The sequence below is a fragment of the Drosophila guanche genome, unplaced genomic scaffold, assembly GCF_900245975.1.
Source record: "Drosophila guanche unplaced genomic scaffold, DGUA_6, whole genome shotgun sequence".
In the NCBI taxonomy this organism is placed as follows: domain Eukaryota; kingdom Metazoa; phylum Arthropoda; class Insecta; order Diptera; family Drosophilidae; genus Drosophila; species Drosophila guanche.
The window spans coordinates 2,709,157-2,735,754 of record NW_022995744.1 but is presented as its reverse complement, the minus strand read 5'-3'; the positions used below and the strand labels follow the sequence as shown (position 1 = coordinate 2,735,754).

The window sequence follows — 26,598 nt, the reverse complement described above, 5'->3', positions numbered from 1 at the left end:
CTTTCAGTGTCTCGTTTTTTTTTTAATGTATATAATATAGTTCTATAATCTAGGTTTGCAAATTCAAAGTTTAAGACGTTAAAACTGCATTTTCCAAAAATACAATTTGCCTTTCGATTTTTATTTAAAGTAGCAGATTTTGTTTAGCCACAGAACGATTCGATTCACATGTTCTTTTGTGTGTAAATTAGAAGACATATTTAATTATGAATTAGAGAATAATGGAATGTTCATCTTTACATGTATGTATGTATGCATCTCGCCATACGCGTCATACTATCAAAAATTGACTGGTTGCGGTAAACTTAAAATACAAGTTTTTAACTTAATTTCGCAAACAAAAATGTGTTCATAAAATGAACTAAAAAAAATGGACGGTTTTCTGACTATTGAGAGTGTTTTCCAAAAGTGAGAGTGGTGTAAGGGTAAAGGTAAGGTGCCGTTAAACAACCAAAGAATAAAACTTAAATAACCAGCTTCAAAACAAAAACAAAAAATCATATACAAGGCTGGCTGGCAGTGCGTGAAAAAGTCTCAATGATGTTGGTGAGCCTTTTCCGTATATTCCTTTGAGTTTTCATTACGTTTTTTTTAATTTTTTAGTTTTTGTTTTTGGTGAGTCTTCTGCTTGTCTAAGGCGATTTGTAAAATGATTTGTGTGCATTCTTGCGACTGGATTAGATGAAGATCTCTGTTCGCTTTCTGACTTGGTGGCCAGTGGTCGAGTGGAGGACTGCGTCATCGGGATCATCTGCGCCATCGGCTCCATGATCCTCGTGCGTCAAATAGTCGCCCTTGTGTCGGTGCAGATACCGGCCGATCAGGAAGAACATTAGTATCAGCAACAGGAACAGAATCACAAGCAGACCTATCAATTTATACAAGTTAAGCCATGAGTCCGCTGGTAATCTTTGGAAGAAATATCATGCACTTACATGCCAGCAGCACAGAGTTCACCTCGTTGTAGGCCTTGCGCAGCTTTTCCTCATCAACCAGAGGTGGTGGTCGGGTCTCGATTTCGATGGGCGGATGCGTCACAGGCTCAACGCCGCAAAAATCTTCTGTCAGTTGTGCTACAACGAAGAAGGTGGTAATCTGTGTAAATTGTGGGGATAGAAAACACTTATATTCTGACTACTTACTGCCCATTGACCTGACATTTTTCGGCGGATTCTGCTGGAACATCAGCTTGAGCGGATAAATATCATCAAACTGTACACGTGAGACACAGCCGACGAAGCCATCGGTCATGGACTCGTTCTTGCCAATGTACATATACTGGATGTTATTGAACTGGGCATCGGCTGACGCCTTAATGTCGAAGTGGTACTCCACGGGCTCGTAATTGTCCACCTGCAGAACCACTGTGGATCCGCCATTCTTGCGCATGAAGCGCATGTCGTGGTACTGGCCCAACCCAAAGTGCTTCTTTGGGAAGATGATCTCCTGCCGCTCAAAGCCAAAGTCAAAGACGCAGCGCAAGTGACCTGCAAGGGGATTGGCGAGAGGATCATGATTTTAGCTTACACGAAAGAGTTTCAAAGCTTCATCTACGCACCGGAATTAGAAATCTGTATGGTTAAATATTCTCCAGTCAAATTTGAAGAGAATCCCAGTAGGAAGCCTTTGGGAATGGTCGTTGTGAAGCCAACGCGAATATTCTCCGCAATGCTGGAGCGGAAGGAGCCCTCGAACTCGTAACGAATGATCGAGCTAGAACGCAGATTGACACCAATCTCTGCAAGCAAACAATTTCAATTAGATATGTTCAAATGACTGCCTGCTAGAAGCACCCACCATCTGCGCAAATGGGTCCTTTGAATGCGCTCCAACGGCAGTCGCAGCTGTAGCCATCGTAGCGCTCGATACAGGTGCCATTGTTAAGGCAGGGACTCGACTCACAGCGACCAACACAGCCAGAGTTGATGCCGTACAGACCCCGCTTGGAGTGCTCCTTGAGGTCCACCATCTTTCCGTTGAGCAGTAGGGCGCGTATGCAGCCCACATATCCGTCTCGGTACTCTGTGGTGGCTCCTATCACCAAATCGGAGGTCAAATGGAGGGCGCGCACTGGGCCCGGCGGCTCGCGAACCTCCGCCTTTATGGATCCGTCTACCACCAGCCGGGCCTCCTTTCTGTTGCGCTCCACACTCACCGTGTGCCAGTTGTTGTCGTTCAAGTGATAGCTTGTCCCGACATTAACACCTAGTGGGCCGCTGCCTGCCTGGTACTGGAACTGCAGCTTGTTGCCGCCAATCAAGCTCAGTTTGATATAGTCCGTGGGGCCAGTGGCGTGGAAGAGTACCGAGTTCTCTTGCGTGGTGCGGAACTCTAGGTAAATGTCGCCTGAGTGGCCCATGTCGAAGGGTGGCAGGTTAATGGAGGCATCGGCAATACGGAAGGTCACCACATTGCTGAACAGATCATCGCCCTCGCAACGCAGGGGCCCGAGCGTATAGCGGCCCTGTTTCTCGTCCAACGGAGTGCCCGTGTCCCCGAACTTCACCGCTCGCACTGGCAGGAATTCCTTCTCCCGGATGTCGCCACCGTCCTCCATCCACTCCAGCGAATTGGAGTCACAGTTGCACCACTTGGTGGGGTCATGGCACTTCCCCAGTATGCCGCACTCGCACTTACGCGACCCAGGCAACGCGCCAGCCCAGTAGTCCATTGGTTGATTGTGGCGCGAGAGCCACCATGAGAACGGACGGAAGTTTCCAGCCTCAGCTTTGTGTGCGAGGAAGGACGGAAGAACATGATAAATCAGCATCAATTATCGCAATAGCGACAAAGGTACTTACAAGGCGAGTTGAAGAGCCGCGAGGAGCGGCAGGAGTAGCTCAAACGCTGCCAGCAGCTATGAGAGCGATTCAGCAGGGCTTCGATTTGGAGTAGATTGGCATCGTACATAATGGATTGCTCGAAGGAGCCCGGCTCCTGGAAGCCATCCACAGTGGTGGTGTGCTCTTGACTGTGGCTCAGCGTGGTGATGACGCGACCATCCGCTGAAAGAAACCACCGATAGCCAATCCATTAATAGAGCAAACTGGGACTCAACAGTGTACCACTTACAATAGAACTCGCATGTGACGGGGAAGGGCTCCAGTGGACCACTGCCATCCACATCTAGATTGAGGTTCACCCGCTGCTGCACATGTTGGACATTTTTGAGTGCCAGACAGGACAATGGATTGTTTGCTGAAAGAGGGAGATTGAATGAATGTCACGCTGCAGCTGCAGAATCCCAATTGTCTGCATGCCACTTACAAGTATGGCAAACAGCTCCTGCGTAACCCGTGTGGGTGCATTCGCAGAAGAACTCCATCGAATTCTGGTGGCACACACCCTTGTGCTGGCACGGATTCGGGTTGCAGCGATCGATCATTTGGCAGGCATCGACTACCACTTCGTCACCACAGCAAACTTCCTCTCCTTGAACCCAGTCCTGGGGCAGTTTGTAGTTTCCATCCACCGAGATGAGACGCATGCAGCCCACAAAGCCGTTCTTCTCCTTTCCGCCCGCTATGTAGTACAGCGCTCCAGTGGCTATCTGCAGGTTCTTGGTCGTGGTCATCGGCCGCTGGTCAATGTTCAGGATGAGACGATTGCGCTCGATGGAGAGCACAAAGGAGTGCCACTTGCCATCGTTGAACTGATCGTCGTAGTTGTCGAGAATAATGCGGGGTCTGTCCTTGGCCATCAGATCGATCTTGACCTTCCCAAACTCGAGAAAGACCTTGATGTAGCCTCCAGAGTAGAAGTCGTGGTGGAGCATAACACCGCTTTCCTCGTACGTGCGGAAGTAGAACGAAACGTTCAGACGCTGCGAGTTCTCGTATCCCTTGAGCCGCACAAAGGAGCCGCGTGTGGTGAACGTCACCGGATAGATCGGCGGCGAGGGGCATGCAAAAATAGTGTTCACCTTGTGGTAAAGATAGGCCTCGCCCAGCTCGTAGCTGTCCTTCATACCACGAATAAAGTTGGTCGAGTTGAAGTAAATGTTCTCAAAACAGCCAGAGAAGTTCTGCTGGACGATGAGGCCCTCTTGGACATTGGGCACGCCTCCCAGATATAGCTCACGGTTGAGATTGAGTCGACTGAACTCGCCCTTAATGCGCCCGCGAACTATGACGCGATCCACCGAGAAGATTATATCCCGCTGGTTGCGCGAAATTACGACATCATGCCACACATTGTCGTCAAGCAGGCTGCCCACCGACAGAGAGGTCATCAGACCCGATCCCAGGTCCAGGTTCAGGACCATTTTGTTGTCTTTCAGCTGCAGTCCGTAGTAGTCGCCCTGGGTGCCGCGCGAGTACATCATCACGCCGTTGGCGAAAGCCGTCTTGAAGCGGAAGCGAATCGACTCGCGGGTCGAGGCAATGGGATCGCGTCGCAGATCATAGCGCACTAGACCTGTGCCATTGAAGTACAGATTCTCCGAAACTGTAACGGAAACAAGAAGAGAATGGAGATGAATGGGATTGATTTAGTTGTTTAAAGCTCAGGACTTACTGTAGTCGCAGCCGTAGAGCTCCGTGCGCATGGATATGCGATCGTGCCAGCGCGTGGGATTTATCCTCACCCACTGGGCTATGATGGGAACCTCGAACACGTTGTAGTGTATGGAATTGCCATCGGAATTGCCCTTAAACATCTGTAGTTGTATAGAGAACACATATTAATTCTAGACTAAAGTGGCATTTTGGAGTAAGTCTCGTCAAACATCGTCTAAACATTGTTGAGGTTAATTGTTAATTGATTAGTTGGGCCTAGGATTAGTCACCGTACCTGCGGCTCGCTTGTGGGATTCACATACGATCGCCAGAACTCGCCATCGTCCGAGTACTGGACAATGTACTCCGTTACAAACTCATCCGTGTGCATGCGTCCCATGGTGGCGATCTTGCGCACCATGCTTGCCTCTCCCAGATCGAGTGTTAGAAAGTGGTTATAGGTATTTTCAACCGGTGTCCAAGCAGCGTTCCCTGTACCAGCATTAGGTGCACGTTAGTTGCAGTGTTTAAGAGTGAGGAGAATAGGGGAGGATAGTGCTACATTACATGCCACAAAAACATAACCAAAACCAAAAAAAAATACAAGCACAAAAGCAAACAAAAATGTTAATGGATAGCAAATATGATAATCCGAGGAGCGAGGAGTTTCCCCCAGTCACCAGTTAACACCAACCACCATTCCATTATGAGATTAGAGAGTCATTCATTTTTGTTAAGAGAGCGAGAGAGGAACTGCCTCTGGGGCTTACCTTTACATTGCCGCCAGGCTCTTTATAGTCGGCAAATTCTAGATCGGTTATGCCATAGCTTATCGTGTACTCTGTCACGTACTCATTACTATGAGGACGTCCTTGCAGGGCTATGTGCGTGACATTACGCACATTACCCAAGTCAATGATCAAACGCTGATCAAAGTCCGAGTTCTTGGCCGACCACGAAGTGCCAGCTTCAGGTCATGGATTAAGGAGTAGCAGCAGCAATAAAACATAAACGATAAAATTAAAAACGAAAACAAATCAAAATCCACTTAAAGTATACAACAAATGGGACTGCGAAGAGTTTAAAATATACCGCTCGGGGGTATGTTCCCATTAATAAACTATAATTTACGGGGCGAGACCGATTGACAGCTGCAAGTGGTCCCTCCTGCAACCCAAAAGGTCCTTCAAATCAGTCGTAGGAGAGCAAGGGTTCAACCCCTGCCAAAAATGGATATTTGTAATCGTTGAGGGTTGAGTTGGTGCCAACATTAAATGGGCAGGACGTTTGCACATATAATGGGCAAGCATATATAATTGCAACAGCAGTTAGAGACGGATGGCTTTGTTTTAATTGCAAACCGCGCGCCAAATTCTGCCAAGCAGGTGTGACAAAATAGTGTGAGAACGCAGCGAACTGCACACAGAGAAGTATTCGATGCCCATTCCAATTCTTAGAGTACTTCGGTCAATGCCGCATGAAAGTTTCGCTCGTTTAAGCGCTGGTAACCGCAGCAGTCGCCCCGCTCCTAGCATCGATAAAACTTTGAAAGGCATTCCGGGAATGCCAAAAATAAACGAACTACCCCCCTTGCCGGGTCCTGCTTGGCGCATAAATTTACCCACCAAACGAACAAACAAACATCCGATTGGTGTCTGGCTCCTGTCTGAGGCCCATTACGGGTCCCCGAATTTGGGTTTATTGCCTGTGAGGCACATTTCCGGACTGCTTTTTGTTCTATTTTGTTATTCCAATATCAGGCAAACAAACCGAGTAACCGAGAAACGCGGCAGGAGGGGAGGACATGGCAGCACAACAATTGCCAACGAGCAGAGATTAGAAGGATATTTTAGAACATAGATCTAGATTTATTCTATAGATAACACAAATATCCTCAGTTAGCGATCGCTCTTGTGGGGCTTCAGAAGCGCCTCCTTGCAGAAGGCCACCAGGCTGCTGTCCAGCTCGGCAGCGTCTGCACTCTTTGCAAACAGCTCATCGAAGCGCAGCATCTCGAACCTGCTGTGATCCTGGGGCAGGCAGTTGCGGAATGCGATGGCAGCACAGTATTTCTCCTCCAGCAGGTGCTCCTCAAAGTGCCAGTTGTCCATGGGCTTGTCGTTGCAGCGCAGTGTGGTGCCGGTCAGCGGGGAGACGGCCCCCACCAGCGAATGGGTGGTGTCCACAGAGAAGCTGATCTTCTCCAGGTCCACTGTGATGCCTACGCCAAGCTCTTTAACGTAGGCCTCCTTCAGGCACCAGTGACGCATAAATGCCTTCAGTTGGGCGGATTCATTGTGCTGTGGGCGGCCGATATAGCTCCACTCTTGAGCCGAGAACTTGCCCTTCATGAGTCGAAAGAAGTCTGACAGGGACTTGCCACCACCATACTCGATCTTCATGACATCCGTTCCAATGCCAAAGTCCGTCGCCTCCGTATCCGCAGTTTCAGTGCCATCCACTGGCGCACTGGTGGTGATACCAGCCAGCAGCACCAGCTGGCCCTGGTGCGAGACATTGAAGCTGAGTGGTGGCGACTCGCTCTGCCCTCGCACCCAGTAGGGCTTGCCGCGCACGTCGCGAGCAAATTTCACTTGATGGTAGGCAGTGGATGTGCACACGCTCACATATTTACGCATTAATAGCCGACCAATTAGCGACGACAAAAAGTCATCAATGAAGTGGAACTTCATCAGGCGGGTGCGCTCCTCGGGCTGTATCGCTGCCACCGCCTGCGTCAGCTGCGGCAGCGTGGGCGTCCATGTGCCCAGATCGAAGGCCCAGCGGGTGCAAACGTGTCTGCTCATCGGGATGGCAGTTTAGTGTGGATAAGTCAATTGTTTTTACAGAACTATCTAATTGATTGTACCCTCATTTTGGGAGTTTTCTTGGTAGTTTTAGCAAATAAAAAAAAGTTTTCGCTTGATCTGCTGCTTCAGTATGCCCGTAGTGGGAAAGCTTAAATATACCACTTTATGGACTTTTTAAAAATACACTATAAAAATACTGTAAAAGGTAGACGGGGTGTAATCAACAGAACAGCCTAATAAAACTAAATTTCAACGGTAACTAAAGCGTGGAAATCAATCAAACCAAATAGAAGCAAATAATAAATTAACTTGTAAACAAAACTTACCATTTAAGCGCGCCTTCTCTGGCCCGCGCTCCCCTAGCGATGAAGTGGCGGTCAGCACGGCCTTTTCCATGAGCGGCTGATTGCACTCATAGTCGGAGAAGTAGTCGGTAAACGCATCTGAAAGGGAATACTGTTCATTGGTATGTGCATACTCTCTCGCTCGACCCATAAATACAATAAATACATTGTGTTTGAAACTGTCACAGGCGCAAATTAAATTGAGATGCGAACAATATGTTTGGACAGCGGCCAAGAATTTCAAGTACTTTATTTCGGCCTGGTTCCTGGCCTTCTAGCTTTTTATGGTCATCATAAATAAGGCCACAGGAATAATAAACAACGACTAGAGGGTAAATATTTATCGATGCAGCCATGAAAGGAAAACAGATTCCTGTCTCTTCTTTGTACCATAATATTGTGGGGACGACACTCTTTCGGATGCAGATGCAAAGTGCCCACTTAGATGGTGGAACAAGTGAAGAAAGCAGACGGAAATCCTAACACAGACATCAGACAGGACTGCGTTGTTCTGTTGTTGCAGCAACCAACCCCCAGGCAGTAGATGGGTGCAGCTCCTAGGTAAACAAGGCCACGACGGGGAAAAACAACCCTTACAAGGGCCGAGCCATCCCATCCCATCCAGAGTTCATGTACACTTTAAGCCGACTTTGAGCCGTGGAAATCCACAATGATTAGCTATAAAAGCGGGGACACGCACGACAATCTCCGCCCCGAGTAAATAATCAATATTGGGGCAGTGCTACTATGAACTACTTTTCGGCCTTCTCTTGTCCTTCTTCGATGGACATTCCTCGGAATGGTCTAACATAATTGCCCAACGTGTGCTTTTTTATGGGGAATATCTAATCACAATGGAAATTGAAATTCTGGCTAATGTTCTTAATGAAATAAATATGATGCGACCGATGGGAAAAAGCAATTTCCGCCGATCTAGAAACGCAGAGTGCGAATGATGGCGCGGACAGGCCAAGCACAGAAATAACTTATCAACGCTTCGGACGGGACGGGCATGTCTATCCGGCTGGATGTCTGCTCTATACGCTGCTCCCAATATAAGGCGCTGGCGAGGGGGAAATTGGCAATTAATTGCGAGGAAATTGTTTATTTTTAGTCATAAAAATGTTTGCATCTGAACTCTCGAGTTGTTTATTTGTAAGCTCAACAGCTCTATTAACCAGGAGAAAGAGTATTTCCAGACCCCACCAATTTTTTGTTGGTAATTCGCTCTGTTGACATCTGGAGCGATGCCCCCACGCCAACAGCACGTGCCAACACGAGAGGCAGGCAGAAACCAGGAAGCAGGCTGCGTAATCTGTCGCATGCGCAATGAAACCACCGGAAGATGCGTCCTTGCAGTGATGCGGCATCCTTCATTCAACCAAAGGACCCACCGACCGGCAAATTCGAATTGTTCCCATGCACCCAATAAGAAAGAGAATTTTTAGTGCGGCTCAAACGTAACCGAGTTGTTGCTAGTCGGCGGTTTTGTTGTGATCGTGCTCTCGTGCTCTCGCGCTCTCCCTCTCTCTCGCTCTCTTGCGATCGAAAGAGCGAGTTGAAAGAAAAATGGAAGTGACGAAGAGCGAGTCTTCAGCTTAGGGAACACGCCCAAATTTTGGCTTACAAACAACAATTGTTTTTTATGCAACTATCAGGGCGTTTTTTCCAATAAAACTCTACAAAACGAATGAACATTCATTCATGGTTAACAATTATGCACTGGACTAACCTGCTTGTACAGCTCTCAGGCTGCTGTTGGCCAGCAGGAGGAGGAGTAGGCACAATGGAATCGCTTCTGGGGAGGATTTGGGCTGCCTCATTCTGGCTGTGTGGTGGGAATTCACGGCAACCGATTTACAAACACATTTATATCTGTATTCCGTGCTTCACGAATTCACTGCAGCCAAATGCACTGCGCTGGCAGTCCCGACCCCAAACACACGGTGGAGTGGGCTGGGCACTGGAAACGCGTACGCCAACAATTTCTGGCAACGTTGTCTTTTAGATGTTCACAAATTTACTTTTAACAAGACTGTTGCTCTGCGGCTCGGCTCCTACAACTCACGCCCTCTTCGTTCTTTGAATCAGAAATAATTAACGCTGAGATGACACACGAACACACTAACACGTTTACACGAATAAGAATGAATGAGTGAGAAACAGTGAGAGACGATAATCAGTGTTGCAAATGTAGCTATTTTCCGACTGAATCAAGCGTTTTTTATATGATTAATGCGGATGTAAACTATCGGCTAGCGGGAATTACAGCTATTTGCTAAACAAAAAAGGTTAAAATGAATTTAACTTTTCCAAAACATCTGTATTACTTTTTCCATTTGAATAAAAAACAAAAGATCGATAACAATTTATGAAACATTCAAAAATTTTGCTGCTTTTGTGGCTGATGCTAGGACAGCCAAACATAAGTCAATGTCATCTGCCTTTGCATAGACGAATAATATACCGGTTGTTGCATCTCTCTCTGTATCATCATTGTTGATATGGATTTCACCGGGAATATAAATGCTGTCATAATTATGAAGTGCCAGCAGTATATTTAAGAATTTACAGATTTACATTCGGCTGCAAAATACGATTTGTTTGACGTGCTTGATAAGTTATCAAAAATATTATATTAAATCTATAAAAATATCGTTTCACTACTCTAGCGCTCTCTTTATAGGTGACATTTAAATTTGTTTCGCTTTTTCTAGCCTTTTTCAAAGGCTTTCTTTTGAGCCGAAGAGTTAGCAGCACTGCTCCCGACCTGTGTGACCGCGGACTTATCGTATCAATACCACATGGCCCTCAGAAATATACCAAAATAAACCTTCTCATCTTGAATATATACCGTAAACATACCAAATACTGAAGTAATATTGTGACTCTAATAATATATAATAATATAATTTTAACCGATTACTGAATACATTTTCTGCAATAATTAAACTGTTTCTTATGTTTAAACGTTATCGCCAGATATTTCGCTGAACTATTACAACATAATACAATGATTAAAGATTAGTCTGATTAAAGCCACCAGAAACTTTGATTTTCGATTTGAGCTTGATTCTAAGAAATAACATTTAAATATTACCACAATTTGGTATGTTAACCTAACTGGCGTCGCTTGTTAATATTGTTTTTGCCTGACACATATGCAAAACAGGTGCACCCGCACAATTTTTGAAAAACGCTCCAACGCCACAAACCAAACCAAAACCGAAATGGAAAACTTTTTTTAAGCTTTCCTGGTAGAGGGACTACTGGTCCACTCCAAAGATGGAAACAACCGATATCTAGAAAGATGTACATACATACATATGTACAACATAGGTAAAAAAGTGATAAGTAAAATTTAGAGATTTATCATCACATTAATTACAGATATGATTATAGATCGCCAAGAAGCTGCTAGAGAGTCAGGCATGGGATAAAGTGCAGGAGGCCCAACGCCTGTGACCTTGCAGCGGAGGCTCGTGCCCGGTAAGCTTTGCCGAAATCACATCAATTTGTTTCTTAGATTAGGATTTTGACTATTGATAATTTTTTATATTGGTAAAGAAACTGCATGGTTTTTCATGGTTTTTGTAGGTGGATTTCAGAGTATTGACTCTTGTTCGGTAAATCTTTTCAGTATGTAAATACATAAGTAAAATATTACATTTTGGATGACTTATAACATTGAAAATGTTTTAGCTCGCAACAGAGAAAAAAAAAAATCAAATTTTGTATGGATAGAATCAGTTTTAGGGATTGGATATACTCCAATATTATCGAAATATCATCTTTATCGTCTAACTAATCATCTGAAGGAAGGGTTTTCTTTAGGAAGGTAGACGTCAACCACAGGTAGCCATATAGTAGCTCAAGGTAAATTTCAATTGCTGTTATTTAAAAATCGTTATTCGGGAGCCATTTCTCAATTTGTTTTTAAACGGTCAGGGATATTCTCTCCTGTGTCTAAACGGGCAGGGAAATTCGTTCATGCCAGTCGCTCTCCCGGATGAACGGATATATACCATACATGCCAATGATTTGTTTAAATCCTTGTAAATGACGTCATGGCGATGCCGGTTACGATAGGTTTCTTCTCATAGCTCTTATTCTCGCTTATTAAGCAGCCTCTGCTTTTTCTCTGCCTGGAGTATACCCTCCACATGGTATTTCCAGTCACTGTTGGTTGATGCTGTTGTTGGAGAATGCGTTAACAGTTTGTGATGAGTTCTGCATCACCTCCAAGGGTAGCTATTGTCTGTGGCACCAGTTCGTAGTAATGAAGTAGAAAATGGTCTGGTTTGGGGAAAACATTAAAGTGTGCATATTCTTCGAAAAATTTTATACATTTTTTGTACTCTAACTATGCACAAAAACCACCCTATTTGGTCGTGCTGGCGGTGCTGGAGGTGCTGGAGCCCATTGAGATCCACAAGAAATCTGCCTACTCGCACAAACCAGCCTGTCAGATATCGACTTCATATTACGTGGGCTTTGCCTACATGATGATGCGCCGCTATGCCGATGCCATAAGCACCTTCTCCGACTCAAATACACCGTAGGAAGTAGATAGAATGAGACAATATGATACATTTCTTATGGTAGCCATCTCAACAGCTTAATGAAGCATGGTCTTGGCCTTCTAAAAGCCCACAGGAAATCACAGGAAAATATTTAAATTTCAACATTGTCGATAAATATCTATGCCACATTCAGCCTATCGATAGTTTGTCAAATTTGTTTTAAATTAGATAGTAACTTTGGTATATTTTGGAGGGTCTGACGGTAAATTGAATCGGTCACACTCTTTCTTTTCGCCAAATTGTTGGCGTGTTGACAAAAAACCGTTCGTTCTTGTGGATTTTGTGTAGAACAGCAGAATATATAATGTCGAAATACGGTGGTGAAGAGTTTTCCAACAACGGAGTAAGTTCCAGAAGTCTGGCGCGACAACAGTGCAGCGCGCTAAATAGCTTTGGCTCTGGCGATAACATAACCCAACTTTTACCCCAGATAGTATTGTAAAGTGCATTGATTGATGAAAATAATTAATTTGCAGGACTTTTATGATGATTTCGCCCACACCGGCGATCCCGCACTGGACATGGAGTACGAGCGCAATTACTACGCCACCCGTATGCCGGATAATGTCAAGTACTTCTTGATGAACTTTTGCCAGGCCGTCAAGGAGGGAAATCTCTATGACATACAGAATATGTACGAGAACACATTTCCGCAGATTAGTGACCATCACTTTGACAAATCATCTTGGCCAGAGGAGCAGGAGGTCGGGGCACTGGTGGAGAGCGATAAGGTGTTCATGATCCTATACAAGGAGTTGTACTACCGTCACATCCACGCCCGCATTCCTGGTGGCCCAAAGCTGGATCAGCGCATCAACTCGTTTTTCAACTATTGCGACTTCTTTAATCTAATCATTTCGGCGCCGAACCCCGTCATGCTGGAGCTGCCCGACATTTGGCTGTGGGAGCTCGTTGACGAGTTTGTGTATCAGTTCCAGAACTTTGCCCAATACCGGTAAGACATGTTCACTTCGCCCATCCCATTTAATACATGTAAATAAATATTCATTGCAGTGCTCGGCTTACGGACAAATCGCAGGAGGAGATTCAGCAGCTGTGCGTGAACCACAGCAATGTGTGGAGCATTCTATGCATTTTGAATGTCTTGCACTCTCTGGTGGATATCTCCAACATTAAGAAGCAGCTGGAGGCGATTTCCGGGGGCATTGATCCGAATACGGTGTCCGGAGACTTTGGCAAGCTCTCCTTCTATAAGATGCTGGGCTACTTCTCGTTGGTCGGCCTTCTGCGCGTGCACTCCCTGCTGGGTGACTACTACCAGGCCATCAAGGTGCTGGAGCCCATTGAGATCCACAAGAAATCTGCCTACTCGCACATCCCAGCCTGTCAGATATCGACTTCATATTACGTGGGCTTTGCCTACATGATGATGCGCCGCTATGCCGATGCCATACGCACCTTCTCCGACATCTTGCTGTACATCCAGCGCACCAAGCAGTTGTATAGCACGCGTTCCTATCAGAACGATCAGATCAACAAACAGGCCGAGCAGATGTACCACTTGCTGGCCATTTGCCTGGTCCTGCATCCGCAGTGCATCGACGAGTCCATTCAGCAGGTTCTGCGTGAAAAGAACTACCACGACGCCATGTTCAAGATGCAGTGTGGCGACCTGGAGGTCTTTAAGTCTTTCTTTGTGTTTGCGTGCCCACGCTTTGTCAGCCCCTGCCCCCCAGCAGCCGATGCGCCCATGGAGGACTACGTAAAGGACCCTATGGAGCATCAATTGCTGGTGTTTATGGATGAGGTGCGCCAGCAGAAAGATTTGCCCACCACGCGCTCCTATCTGAAGCTCTACACCACATTGCCGCTGGCCAAGCTGGCCTCCTTCATCGACCCCAATGCCAACGACGACGATGTGTCCAAGCTATTGATCCGCCTGCTCTGCTTCAAGCACAAAATGCGTAATTTGGTTTGGAGCAAGGGGCCCAGTGGTCTGGAAGGCACATTTAAGTCCGGCTCTGAGGTAAGTTTGTCAAAAGATCAATCAGTTTGCTCCAATTAATGTTTTAATGCGTTCTTTCCAGCTCGATTTCTACATCGACGACGACATGATTCACATAGCCGACACCAAGGTCTCCCATCGCTATGGCGACTTCTTTGTGCGCAAAATCCTCAAGTTCAACGACCTTAATCGCAAACTGAAGAACATCAACATTTAAACCTAACAGTTCACTATATATTAAAAATTCCAAAACTGGACCGATTCGCTCTGATGATACCAATAAAAGAATGCCAGCGAGTATCCACTTCCGCAGGAAAGGTCCTAATATTTAACGTTTTTATAATCGTTCATTAAGAGTATAGAAGTATATTACAGTCGTGTAGAATGATCAGCATCAATAGGAGAGATATAAGGCGGTTTTACTTCGCGCTTACTTCCGAGGGGGAACCAAATCAAGATTGTTTTAATCTGAATGTGCGAGAATCTCTGGCATCTACAATTTTTGGCAGATGGAGTTTACATATATCTATATTATACGTTAGAATCATTATAGATATAGATAATAGATCATTTTAAAAGAGGGTTAACTGAGTGCTATAATTGAGATTAGAACCTAACTATCAGTCGTGGCTCCTTACCTCTCTTGCTATTAATGATTTCCCAATTTCTCTACAGTAGAATTAAGAGAGAGATAATCGAGATCTGCTTTGCGCGTCTAACCAAAGTAAGAGGACTTTGAATGTCGGATTAGGGTTTTAACATTTGACTTTATTTTTAGTTTTTAACAATACGTTATTATATAAAATTTGTATGTATGACCATAGGGAAATTCAAAAATCTACAAGTATTACGTACTTTGAGTTTTCCACAATTCCACGTACATGGACATTGGTGCACGTAGCATTTCGCATTCATCGACCCTTAGCAGTAGCCTGTATTCGTATTCGTTTTCGTTTTTCTTAGGGCAATGGGAATGTGCGTGTTTATTGTAGGTAAATACAACATCTCAAATTTCTCTCTTGCAAGTTTCTTTGGTAAATCAACGTACTAAGCTTTTCGTGAGAGTTAAATAATTATAATTTGGGGGAGTGTGGTGCAGTTGGGTTGAGTCGGGATGGCTACAAGCAGTTTTCACACATTTACAAACAGTTTAAAAATTGAACTTAGGATTAAGATACACTCTTTATACACCGTACAAGGTATGCCCTCGTGCTAAGCGGACTCTGCCGGCTGTAGGCTGGGGTTTTTCTTAAAACTAACATTAAAATCAAACAATTTACAAATTACGGGTAGCTTGTTTATGGGATCGCCGGGACACGGACACACTCACAGGGCGTGCTGATTGATATCGATCAAATATATATCTTTGTGATTCTGTAGGACAAAGTCGACAAATGCATTGATGGGTGCGATTTCCTCCAGGGAAGTGCTGGTGCTGCGGGACCACAAGAAGTTTGGGCCGAACACGATGGCCAGGTTGGACGAGGTCATCTTGTTGAGATCTTCGCAGTCCATCACGCGCACGAGGAACTCGACAATATACTTGAAAAGCTCATAGTTCTCTTCGGGCAGTTTTTCACGTATTAGTTGGGTAACATTCCGGGAGCGCTCCTCCTTGGGCCATTCCAGGAACTTGGTCACATCCTCGTACAGTTCGAATGTGAGCAGCGGCTCTGAGAGATCGCGCAGGAAACTCTTCAGCAGGCCTGCAATCACATGGACATTCACACACTTGAGGTCCACGTCCTCGCCGCGGTTGACGCGCTCCTTGAGGGCCATGATCTCGGCATGGTTGCCCGATCGCCTGAAGATCCCCTCCGTATCAATCACGCCCGTAATCGACAGAGAGTCCACGCACTTGCGCACTATCGGGGGAATGGAATTGAGGCAGGGACTGTTCACAACAATATGCTTCAGGGGCACCCCAAATTGCATCGTCGGCGCCATTTTGTGCTGCTGCTGCCTGGATGCATTTACGCTGCTTGTTAGATAAGATGAGGGTGCGGCTGACTTCCGGCTGGGGTTCAGCTTGTCGTCAAAATCGCAAATGTTATCGGGCAGCTTCAGCTTGTTCAAGCCAAGAGCCTGGCGCAGCTCATCCAGGCTGGAGATGTAAACTAGCTTCTTGCGGAACTTGTCGCTGATGAAGGGGCTGAAGAAGTTCCAGATGACCCGAATGAACCACGTCGGATGCACCACATACAGAGTCTTCAGGTTTTTACGAAAGTTTCGATCCAGCTCCTTGTACGAGTTCCACAGGAACTGCGCCGACGGTTTGTTGTCCTCCTTAAGCCCTTGGTGGAAATAAACGAGTATGTAGTCGTTCTCCACAAATGGTTCGATCTCCTTGATGACTTGACTGGCATAATAGAAGGTACGATCAGATAATGTCAGATAAGATGTTCAGAGGGCATTGATGTTGCACACATACCGTACGAATCCCTCCAGCTGCGACTTCTCGGGAAACCGCGATGCGTAAATGCCAAAGACGTGCCGACCCTGCTTGTCGGTGCCCAGAAAGTCGCATTTGTTTTTGGGTGCTTGAAATTGCTCCGACTGCTCCCTCAGTTGATCTTCAAAATCGTCCTCCAGAGGGTTCACATCCTCCTCGTGTTCAAGTTCTGGATCTGTAGGGTAGAATCAAAAGAGTCATTCAAGAAACCATTCATTGAGTCCCACACTTACCATCGGCCAGGACAAAATCTCCGACCATAACATCTTCTAGGGAGGGGTGATAAATGAATTGTTTAATTAGCAGCTGTTACTTTAACACAACTTTAGGACACTGAAATGCTTACTCTCTAGAGTAGCCGGGCTCAGGAGCTCTGTGTCATCGAACTCTAGCTTCGGCTCGAAGTCGTGCAGATCCGAGAGACTAGGCTGCGGCTCGTCCGAGTTCTCAACGATCGAATTAATGGCAGGACCTTGTGGGTGCGAGAGAAGTCGTTTATTAATCTCGTAGGTTTCCGTTGCAGTGGACAGATATTCCAAAACGTAGTCTTACAAGTAGTAATGCTTTTCACTTTTCACTTAAGTATTTTGACGGCCTGAGGCAACAAGTTTAGTTCGGATTGAGTTTGAGTAAGTGAATAGACATGGATCAGATCAGAGAAATTTGTAATTGATGAGTTACTTTCGTACATAACTTGGGAATCTTGGGATTAGTAAGGGTTGCGGTACAACAGTTGCCTGTTGTACGTATTGCTTATTGTTTATGTTATGGAACAGAGACAGTCAAAAGAATTATTGTACGTAGAGAGAACTAAGGCTACACATACACGCAGACAAACCTCAAACAAACATTGGCAACAAACACAGCTAGCGACATAACGTACAAAACTCAGGATTCATAATGGAGTATAGTGTGGTATGTAGTTATGTATAGGTACAGTGAGTGAGGTTTTACAGCATTAAATTGGGTTAGTAGCTCAACTTGATACCAAAAACAAAGAATGCAGGGCAGGCGGGGCGGTTTGCGGCATTAAATTAGTTTAGTTGTTAGTTAGATCTTAGACGGGTCTCCCACTTGGCTACGGTTACATTAATAAAACACACAAAACAAGCGGCGCCTCACCACGAAACAATTCCCAAGCATTAAATTACAGATTACAGATATTTTTGATCTTTTGGGGGTTATTGTTTCACAGCGAACTTATTGGCTAAGCGGCTAAGCTAAGCAGAAACAGAAATGAAAGATCGAAATTTGAAATACGCTTCTACACATATCGAAATGGAAGCGCTCTTACCTGGTAATCTAGATGTGAAACGCGAATGGTTGTCCATTGTGAGACGGACAGGTGTACAGAGTGTGGATTTTCGTTGCGATGCAATGACGCAGGACGTCTCAGTCGCGCTATCGAATTGGCATGTAGAAAATACAGCACACCTGGAATATAGTGAGAATAAATTAGCCATAATCGGTCGTGGGCCAACTGTCGTTTCAAGCGCTGCAAGCTGTGTGCTGTACATATTAGTAGGGAGTCTAACGGTGACGTCACATCAAGCCATGTAGTTTCTTGGCTGTCGCGCGCCGTCGCTGTCGCTATCGGCACAGCCGTAGAGGGATGTGGAGATAGAGTGCCGTGCGCTGATTCACATTAATTCATTCATTTCAAACGAGCGATGGATTGCCATCGAACGGCAATGTATTGTTTCTTGTTCTTTTATATGGACACGACAAGAGTTTATGGCGAAATGGTGGTGGGGATTTGCAGGCAGTGTGGGCCTATGGGGCCAAACCGCCTACGCCCCACCGCAGAGTATACATACAGTGCTGGTAGAAATTAAAGGCAGGGCGATGGTCTTATACGAAAGATAACACAGAGAGCGAAGTGGGGCGAAGCTTATCGCTTTGCACAAAATAGGTTTTTTAATTTTAACGAATGAAATCATTGGTATTTAATGCACTTTTCCAGCGTCTGGTTTGGGCTTTTGATCCGCTCCTGCACTGCCGCACATACATACAGGGAATATGTCGTGTTCCTCAACACACACTCGTGAAATCGCCGCACTGATATAAGCAATACTTTTTCCAACGAACTGCGCATTCGTGTTTGTCACCTTTTAACAATATTTACTTCTTTGTAAATGTACTTTTTTTATCAGCAACTCGGTGACGACAGGCGGGTCTCGGCTAGACGGTAGACTACACTATCAATTCTGCCTGGTTGTTTGGCAATGCAAAAACGTACAACGTATTTGCTTTAGTTAAAAGAACTGCAATTTTCCCCTGATCTGCATATGTGAGTCAGAAACGCTTGCAAATTTACCTTTTATCAATTAAAAAAAAACTTCGTTAATTTTTGTATTGCAAAAAGTTGTTTTTGTCGATGAATACATCAGTGTGACCGCGGACCTATCGATAAAATATACCGCATGACCCTCGCAAATATACCAAAATATACCTTTTCATTTTAAATATACTGATGTGTACATGTTTGAAATCTTATTCCTCAATTTCGATGTTCGCTTGCAGGATAGGACCACTAACCAAATGGTATTATACTATTTGGTTAGTGAAGGACGCTCACCCCCAAAAGATAATTTAAACCTATTGATTAATCAATTGTCCACAAGTTTGGAAGGATTTCAGACTTTATTTATTGGATTGATTGCAAAATAATGTGCAAGCTAAAAGGATCAATAACAAAATTATAAAACGCGATGGGCGCATTCACAAGGACAACTTGATCACCGATACATAGTCCATGGCAACGATCCGGGTTTGAGTCTCGACGTTGTAAATACAATCGGCTCAGAAAATTAGGATATATAGGATATTTCCTATATACACGCCCTTGCAAATCATGGTATAGAATTGCAAGTATTCATATGAAATTGGAGAATACATATCTTCCATAAAACGCATATCGCACCATCACTCATAATATATGGTATATCGGTGTTCAATATAGTATTTTTTTTTAAATCGTTGGTATGTTGGGGTATACCTTTTAGAGTCAGACGGTATTTTGGTCACTCTGAAACCAGCTCCAATTTATTAAATTTACAAAAAAATCATTAAAATGGTCGGTTGGAGCCGATTGCTGTCGCCAGCTGCGCAATTCGCCAACTACCGCGCCGTTCTCCAAGCTCCGGCTTGCCGAAATGGTGAGTGTACTACTTAGATCAGTCGGCTTACTGCCGTAAACACATTACTCCACATTACGCAACAAGAACTATAGATCTCTCCCACCTTTGTAGCGCTGCAGCAACAGCTGCGCCGGATGGGTGGTGATCATGGACACCACCACATGACAGTAAAGCCATCGCGCTTCCAATGGGACAAGTTCAAGGATCTGATTCACTTTTACGTAATGCTTGGCGTCGTGCCGATCACAGCGTTGGTGCTCTGCTCGAACATCTTCGTCGGGCCCGCTCAGTTGGCAGAGATACCCGAGGGTTACGTGCCCAAGTACTGGGAGTACGAGAAGGTAGGACACCGTAACAGTCGAAGCATTGCCACAGAACTCGCTAAACTTTCTCCATTCCTACAGCACCCAATCTCCCGGTTTATTTCCCGGTACATTTACAGCTCGCAGCAGCAGGAATACGAAAAAGCCTTGCACAACTTGTTTGAGGAAAACGAAAAGGCTCAAATCCGGTAATATATGCTTTTGACAACTAGCTCTTGTCGTTCTATCGTGACTGGGACCTTGCATTTTCAGAAAACTTGAGGAAGAGGTTCGTCGCAAGATGTCGGAGCGAAATGATTACCAGTCGTACTACTATCGTCCGACGGTAGCCAAGTATCACAGAATATCCAAGGAGGCTGCTGATGAGCTGGAAGCTCTGCGGGGCGATTAGGCCAGTTTCTGGCTGGCTATATCGACATTTGGTCGGACGTCTAGTAAATGAAATGTATAGGCCTCAAGTTGGGGAAATAAAGTGTTGAATTTGCAACATCATTTTACGCACCCTAATTATTATAAACAGTATAATAGTTTAATAAATACTTAAGACTGAGCAAAGTCGAGTGCGTATCGATTTAGCCCCACGCCTGATTCTTGCAGTAGTAGAGCACCAGCTTGCCATTTGTACCGTGGCAGTCGTACAGGTTCTTGATTATCTGATCCGGAGCAGGTGCAAACGTCTGATTGACATAAAGGAACTGGAAAATATAGACAATGGTTGTGTTTATCAAGAAAATAAATGTTTACGCCGGTGGTTGTACATACAATTTGCTCAGTGGCGTCCAGCTTGAGGTATTTGTGTATAAACTTTTGAATCCAGCTGACTGTCTTGTTGGGGTCCACGGTCCAGGTGCGCTTCTTAATGATCGGCACATTACCAGTAGCGTTTAACAAAACACATACTGACCAAAATTAATAGAAACAATTAAACAAACTAAAGTGGATCCGGCGTTGTTTTCTTACTCTTTGCAGCTTCTTTATCGGTGGCGTTGGTAGTTGATGTGCTCGCCAGGTTCTCCTGCGAGTCAGCCATTGGAATAAAATGTTGTTAACAGTTTGCTTTTTTTTGGGAATATGGACTGAAATTGCAAAATAAATAGAATTAATAAATAAAACCTGTGACTAGATATCGATGACAGTATCGATAAAAGCGACTATCACTTTAAGTAGAATAAACAACTTATAAATAAGAATACCTAATATATGACTTAATTTACTCAATTTGGTGAAACATGTTCCCAACGTATGCACTCTCAGATGCATCATAGTTGTTCCATGTGGTAGAGCGACTTGAAAATCACAGTATGTGTTTGTCATCTCTAGCTGATAACGATAATAAAAACATCTGCTACGCCAACGGACAAGAAACACGTGTGGAGTTTATATTTATTAATATTTTACAAATAAAATAAAATCATTCTAAACCTCTACGCCAGGTAAGTATTGGAGCAAAGCTGTAACCAAGTTACATATTACGACGTGGCGATTTCCCCCTTGAAAGGCGGGTGGCCAAATAATTCCCCTCTACCTAAGGGTAGAGCGGTAACTTAAAACCTCAAAAAAAAAAAAATAATATTTTACTTAAAAAACCGCAAAACAAGCGTATAACTATGAGTGGCAGACTATTTGGTGGGTCAGACGACGAGGGCGACGACCTGCAGCTAACGACCAACCAGGACTATGCCAAGACATACAACATTCTGCGCAAGAAGGAACTGCTTCAGAAATGTACATAAGTTACCACTTTCTCCGCTGAACCTTAAGCGTTAACGATTTTATTATTACAGATAAAGATCGCGGCCTGGATGTCTCCGAGTCCGAGTTCGACAGTGACAGCGAATCTTCGGAAGAGGATGAGGTGAATCCCCAGTTTGATCAAGACTTCTTCAAGACACTCTCTTCTCTGAAGAGCAAAGATCCACGAATATACGACAAGGAGACGCGCTTTTTCAACGAGTCCTCCGAAGACGAGGATAACAAAGACGAGCAAACCAAAAGAAAAAGGTCCAACAAAGCCAAACCGGTCACATTGAAGGACTACGAACGGAAGGTTATCCTCGAGCACAATGGCAAGTTCGAGAGCTCCGATGACGAGCAACAGCAGAAAGAGGAGGAGGAGTTTGAGCGGGCGAAGTCACCCACTGCAGTGGAGGAAGAGCGACGCTTGAAGGCAGAGTTCAGCAAGGTAATGAACCAGGAGGACATCGGGGAAGATGAGGAGTTCGGTGGCATATTCAAGAAACGCACCAAGACCAAGGAGCAAGCGGATGCAGAGGAGGCGGATTTCGCCAACTGGCTTGCTGGCCAACAGACAGAGATTGAACAGAATGTCAAAGAGCAGCTGGAACCCCTGAAGGAATACTGGAGCAGCAACAAGCTGACACAGGGCGAGTGCTTCCTCAGGGACTATATTCTCAGCAAGGGGTACGCCAACACAGATGAATCGAAGATACCCACCTACGATGAGATTGTGGGCGACAATGCCCCGCTGTCCGAGGACGAGCAGGAACTGGAGAAGCAGGCCGAGTTTGAGCAAAAGTACAATTTCCGTTTCGAGGAACCAGATGCAGAGTTTATCAAGCGCTATCCCCGCACCGTAGAGCAATCGATTCGTCGGACAGACGACAAGCGGAAGGAGAAGCGCAAGGAGGTGAAGGAGCGAAAGGAGCAGGAGAAGCAGCAAAAAATGAAGGAACTGGATCTGATCAAGGATATGAAGCGCAAGGAAATCGAGGAAAAAATTCGCAAGCTGAAAGCAGTCACTGGCAACGATGAGCTGGGTTTCAGGGACGACGAGCTGGAGGAGGACTTTGACCCTGCTGCACACGATCGTCGCATGCAAGAGTTGTTTGACGATGAGTACTACAACGTTGATGAGGGAGAGGAGAAACCAGAGTGCCCTTCGGACATTGACGAATTGACTCTGGAGGACTGGGACAACTATGACCCCAGGAAACAGAGTTCAAGGGATCATGACGATGACGAACACTGTGAAGATGATGATTTCAACATGGACTGCGACTACGATCCATCAACGTCGAAGCAGCAGCTCCAGCAGGAGCTGATCGATAGCACACGCGGTCGCAAGGGTCGCAAAGGGCGTCGCAATCGTTTCATGGAGATGATTCAGGCGGAGAAGCCAGCCTTTAACCCCGAAGAAGAGAAGACCTACGGCGAGTATATCGACGAGTACTATCAACTGGACTGCGAGGACATAGTCGGGGACCAGCCGTGCCGCTTCAAGTACGTCGAGACCACGCCAAACGACTTCGGCCTGACCATCGAAGAGGTAAGTAGAGATAAGAGGTTTAATTTGGTACCCAGTGTTTACGTTCCAGCGGCATACTTGCAGATCTTGCTCGCCAAGAACAAGGAGCTAAACCAGTGGGCTAGTCTCAAAAAGGCAGTGCAGTTCAGGCCAGAGCATGTGGAGAAGAAGGAGCAACGATTATACAAAATGAAAGCCAAGAACGAAGATCTCAAGCGAAAGATATTTAAGAGTCTGTATGGAGAGGAAGGGTAAGCATCTGGCTTCATTCCTTCAACAATTCAAAGCTTAAAGCGAATCATTTTCAGTTCTGATGATGAGGATCCTCCATCGGAGAAGAGTCCACAAACTGCTGCTGCTGCCCCAGCCGCTGCTCAAATCCCCACTGAGGGTCTGTCCAAATCAAAGAGGAAACGTTTGAAACGCAAGGCAGCAGCAGCTGTTGCAGAGAATCCTGAACAGATTGTACAGGATCGTGATAATGAAGCAAAGCAAATGGAGAGCCAAAGGGAAGATGAGCCTGCCACAAAAAAGAGCAAAGAAGCGGGGGATCAAACACCCAACGGGGTCGAAGAGCAGCAGCCGCAAAACAAGACGAAGAAAAAGAACGCTGTTGGTAAAAATCAAAAGCTCCCCAAATCAGGGGCTAACGCTAAGCCGGCACAGAATCCGCGTCCAACTGAGTTAAAAGCAGACAAGTCAAATGGAAATAACCCATTTAACAGTAAACAAAATCCTATGCCAAACCATGCTCGGGCACAGCCGGCAGTCAGGAAATTCAAAGGCAAACAGATGTTAGCACCTAGTGCATTATCTGATGGCCATGGATCATCGGGGACGAGTCCTCCCCAAGGCAAACAGGAGCAAGCGACAAGAGCATCATCTGGGGCGAATCCATTTAAAAAATCAAACCAGAAGGCGGGGGACAGACCATTCCCAGCAAAGAAGACAAACAACTTTAAGGCGAAATGCAGGACAGACAGCGGACATCCCAGTGGAATAACCGACGATCGCCTGAAGGCCTATGGCATCAATCCCAGAAAGTTCCACAAAAGGGAAAAGTACGGTAAAAAGGATAACTAGGGCCAGGCCAGGAATAGGATTACAATAATAGCACTAGTAATATATTTTGAAGTAGTTACATTTTATGTACATACATAACATATTAACATAATAAAAGACTCGAAACAGGCACAAGCTATGCAAGCGACAACTCCACCACATCCGAATGACCCTCAGTCACATCTTTGGCGTCTTCCATGCTCTTCAGTCGATCGAGCTGCAGCCTTCGCTCCTGGATTCGGACACACTTTGGACATATCATGTTCTTGCGCGTGAGGCATACTCTGTGGTAAATGGAGTTGCATTGTTCACACTTGATGCAACCGTCGTCGAAGGGGAATATGACCTCGTTGTTACTGCAAATCTCACAAATGTACGCCTTGGCCAGGCACATGTCGCAGGACCGAATATGGTCTCCAAATGCCTTGAAGACCCCCTGCAGGAACTCCGTCAATGCACCGGACTCCACTTGAGAGAGGTCACTAAGCGAATAGAAATCATTGGACTGGGCCAAGTGGCGCCTGCCGGCCATCTGCTGCTCTACCAGCTTATGTTCCATGGCCAGCTTGCAGGCAGCCAGATAGTGGCGCATGTGAACGAGATTTTGGCGCAGCTTCTTTACGGCACACAGTTTTTCGACGAACACAAACAGCTTGGGATTGTCCTCCTCCAGGCGTATGAGAGCTCTGTCTAGGAACAATCGAATCTCTTGCAGAGCCGCACGAGACACTCTCCGGGGAGAGAAGTCCCAGTTGTGGATTATGCGGGCAGGCACGAAGCAATTGTCGTTCCAGTTGCACGAGGGGCAGTAGTAGAGGCCACTGTAGTCGCAAAGCCGTGGCTCAATCCAGGAGCTCTCTGAAAAATGTTTGCGAAGTTAAAATAAATTTGTGTCTTTTGTCCAACGTGTTAGAATCACTTACTTAAGTTCAGCAGCGTTCCGCACTCGGCACACTTGTAGTTTTGGGCAGCCAGGCCTATTTCGGGGCATATCTCCGATATGGGGTGCTGTCGTTCCGACACCAGGACGTGGGCACACACCCTCTTGACGTTATCGATGCACTTCTGGTGCACCAAGTACCCACAGTCGCTGCATATGTACGAGGCCTGCACCACACTCCAGATTATCGTTGTGCAGTGGTCGCAGTAGAAGCGTTTGGCTGCGGCCTGAAGCCGATTCTTCCTGCCGTGCGGGTGATGCGGCACAAAGTGGTGACCCACCACGGCCTTGATGGCATTCATGACAACTACATCCGAGGCCAGAGCCTGGGCCTCCTCTAGCTCCTGCAGCGAGTACCGGAGGTCCACTAAATGGCGGACCAGCCAGCGTCTCTCCTCGCTGCACTCTTCACTGAGCAGCACCAGATCGCGACAGTGGGCGATGGCTGCATTCAAGTCCTGGATGTTGGCATCGGACGTGAAAATCAGGCGCCATTGCTCTTTCACCAGCGACGCTGGTATGGGCAGCGCCTTGTATTCCCCCTGTGGGACACTCTCCTCAGACACAGATCCAACTGTTGCAGTGGGCGTGGGCGAACGAGTGGGTCCCTGCGAGTGCAAGTAGCTGGACGCCGTGCTGGCGCTCTCGTTTATAAAGTTCGCCACTGTTCCTGGAATGTTGGTGAGACTGTCGCGCCAGGAGCTCATCTTGGGGCCAAAACAACAAACAACAAACAAACAATGCAGAATTAACAAAGTAGGTGGGCAGGCGTAAAACAGGCTAGTGGTGGAGAACTGTCGATGGCACTATCGGTACTTTCGATGATTGGACACTATCGATGGTGGTCGATAATATCACGTCAGATGCAATTCAGATGCATTGCATCAGAAGGTCCTCCACATGTCCTGGCAAGATGGGCTTCCTCCACCCTTTGTCAAACTGTCCTATTCAATGTACATGCATACATTTACAAATGCCATCTGTCTTTAACCCTTACATAATTGTTTGTTTTATTCGTTTTAAATTTAAAAAAACCAGACGAGCAGCGCCTCCTGTTGCTTTTTACAAGAAATGTTAAATATAAAATTCTCCAATTGGGGGCGCCAAAAAATTGCCCTTTTTCAACGCGGCATCTATGAGTCAAGATCATGATAAACTGCTCCCAGTATTCAGGGACTTTCTGAAAAATGATAATAGATGACGCATAAAGACTGCCA

At 45.8% G+C, this 26,598-nt stretch overlaps 8 protein-coding genes across 11 annotated transcripts; 3 read left to right on the top strand and 5 right to left on the bottom strand.

Moving 5' to 3' along the window:
• Window positions 1-584: 584 nt before the first annotated feature.
• On the bottom strand, window positions 585-9,776 carry LOC117580326 (neurexin-4). 3 transcript variants are annotated; one of them, XM_034266821.1, is made up of 12 exons: window positions 9,383-9,776; window positions 7,633-7,749; window positions 5,267-5,463; window positions 4,516-4,657; window positions 3,268-4,446; window positions 3,073-3,198; window positions 2,802-3,005; window positions 1,798-2,727; window positions 1,559-1,738; window positions 1,143-1,487; window positions 936-1,073; window positions 585-868 (listed from the first exon to the last, which is right to left on the bottom strand). In XM_034266821.1, exons 1-12 carry the CDS (start codon window positions 9,471-9,473, stop codon window positions 678-680), a joined length of 3,840 nt encoding a protein of 1,279 aa, XP_034122712.1. In that variant the 5' UTR covers window positions 9,474-9,776; the 3' UTR covers window positions 585-677. The 3 variants fall into 3 exon arrangements, with proteins under 3 accessions (XP_034122712.1, XP_034122713.1, XP_034122714.1); XM_034266822.1 differs by lacking the exon at window positions 5,267-5,463 and adding an exon at window positions 4,792-4,988; XM_034266823.1 differs by lacking the exons at window positions 7,633-7,749; window positions 9,383-9,776 and adding an exon at window positions 4,792-4,988 and having other exon boundaries at window positions 5,267-5,384.
• LOC117580329 (L-aminoadipate-semialdehyde dehydrogenase-phosphopantetheinyl transferase) lies at window positions 6,344-7,456 on the bottom strand. The gene has a single exon (XM_034266827.1). The coding sequence runs from the start codon at window positions 7,301-7,303 to the stop codon at window positions 6,395-6,397; it is 909 nt and encodes a 302-aa protein (XP_034122718.1). The 5' UTR covers window positions 7,304-7,456; the 3' UTR covers window positions 6,344-6,394.
• A 2,642-nt stretch (window positions 9,777-12,418) lies between the features above and the next one.
• LOC117579167 (eukaryotic translation initiation factor 3 subunit L) lies at window positions 12,419-14,526 on the top strand. The gene is made up of 4 exons (XM_034264928.1): window positions 12,419-12,576; window positions 12,710-13,188; window positions 13,248-14,220; window positions 14,282-14,526. The coding sequence occupies exons 1-4, from the start codon at window positions 12,538-12,540 to the stop codon at window positions 14,414-14,416; spliced, it is 1,626 nt and encodes a 541-aa protein (XP_034120819.1). The 5' UTR covers window positions 12,419-12,537; the 3' UTR covers window positions 14,417-14,526.
• A 628-nt stretch (window positions 14,527-15,154) lies between these two features.
• On the bottom strand, window positions 15,155-19,014 carry LOC117579168 (rho GTPase-activating protein 68F). 2 transcript variants are annotated; one of them, XM_034264930.1, is made up of 6 exons: window positions 18,969-19,014; window positions 17,946-18,085; window positions 16,998-17,123; window positions 16,885-16,920; window positions 16,631-16,826; window positions 15,155-16,558 (listed from the first exon to the last, which is right to left on the bottom strand). In XM_034264930.1, exons 2-6 carry the CDS (start codon window positions 17,980-17,982, stop codon window positions 15,526-15,528), a joined length of 1,428 nt encoding a protein of 475 aa, XP_034120821.1. In that variant the 5' UTR covers window positions 17,983-18,085; window positions 18,969-19,014; the 3' UTR covers window positions 15,155-15,525. The 2 variants fall into 2 exon arrangements, with proteins under 2 accessions (XP_034120821.1, XP_034120822.1); XM_034264931.1 differs by lacking the exon at window positions 18,969-19,014 and adding an exon at window positions 17,204-17,246 and having other exon boundaries at window positions 17,946-18,079.
• A 637-nt stretch (window positions 19,015-19,651) lies between these two features.
• Window positions 19,652-20,621, top strand: LOC117579171 (NADH dehydrogenase [ubiquinone] 1 beta subcomplex subunit 5, mitochondrial). Its single transcript, XM_034264934.1, has 4 exons — window positions 19,652-19,809; window positions 19,903-20,132; window positions 20,196-20,302; window positions 20,367-20,621. The coding sequence occupies exons 1-4, from the start codon at window positions 19,725-19,727 to the stop codon at window positions 20,503-20,505; spliced, it is 561 nt and encodes a 186-aa protein (XP_034120825.1). The 5' UTR covers window positions 19,652-19,724; the 3' UTR covers window positions 20,506-20,621.
• Window positions 20,604-21,224, bottom strand: LOC117579172 (autophagy protein 12-like). The gene is made up of 3 exons (XM_034264935.1): window positions 21,075-21,224; window positions 20,877-21,013; window positions 20,604-20,809 (listed from the first exon to the last, which is right to left on the bottom strand). Exons 1-3 carry the CDS (start codon window positions 21,142-21,144, stop codon window positions 20,687-20,689), a joined length of 330 nt encoding a protein of 109 aa, XP_034120826.1. The 5' UTR covers window positions 21,145-21,224; the 3' UTR covers window positions 20,604-20,686.
• Window positions 21,225-21,454: 230 nt separating this feature from the next.
• On the top strand, window positions 21,455-24,573 carry LOC117579169 (protein KRI1 homolog). The gene is made up of 5 exons (XM_034264932.1): window positions 21,455-21,507; window positions 21,688-21,839; window positions 21,899-23,400; window positions 23,464-23,630; window positions 23,688-24,573. Exons 2-5 carry the CDS (start codon window positions 21,722-21,724, stop codon window positions 24,460-24,462), a joined length of 2,562 nt encoding a protein of 853 aa, XP_034120823.1. The 5' UTR covers window positions 21,455-21,507; window positions 21,688-21,721; the 3' UTR covers window positions 24,463-24,573.
• LOC117579170 (differentially expressed in FDCP 8 homolog) lies at window positions 24,478-26,173 on the bottom strand. Its single transcript, XM_034264933.1, has 2 exons — window positions 25,365-26,173; window positions 24,478-25,299 (listed from the first exon to the last, which is right to left on the bottom strand). Exons 1-2 carry the CDS (start codon window positions 26,086-26,088, stop codon window positions 24,578-24,580), a joined length of 1,446 nt encoding a protein of 481 aa, XP_034120824.1. The 5' UTR covers window positions 26,089-26,173; the 3' UTR covers window positions 24,478-24,577.
• Between the last annotated feature and the right edge of the window lie 425 nt (window positions 26,174-26,598).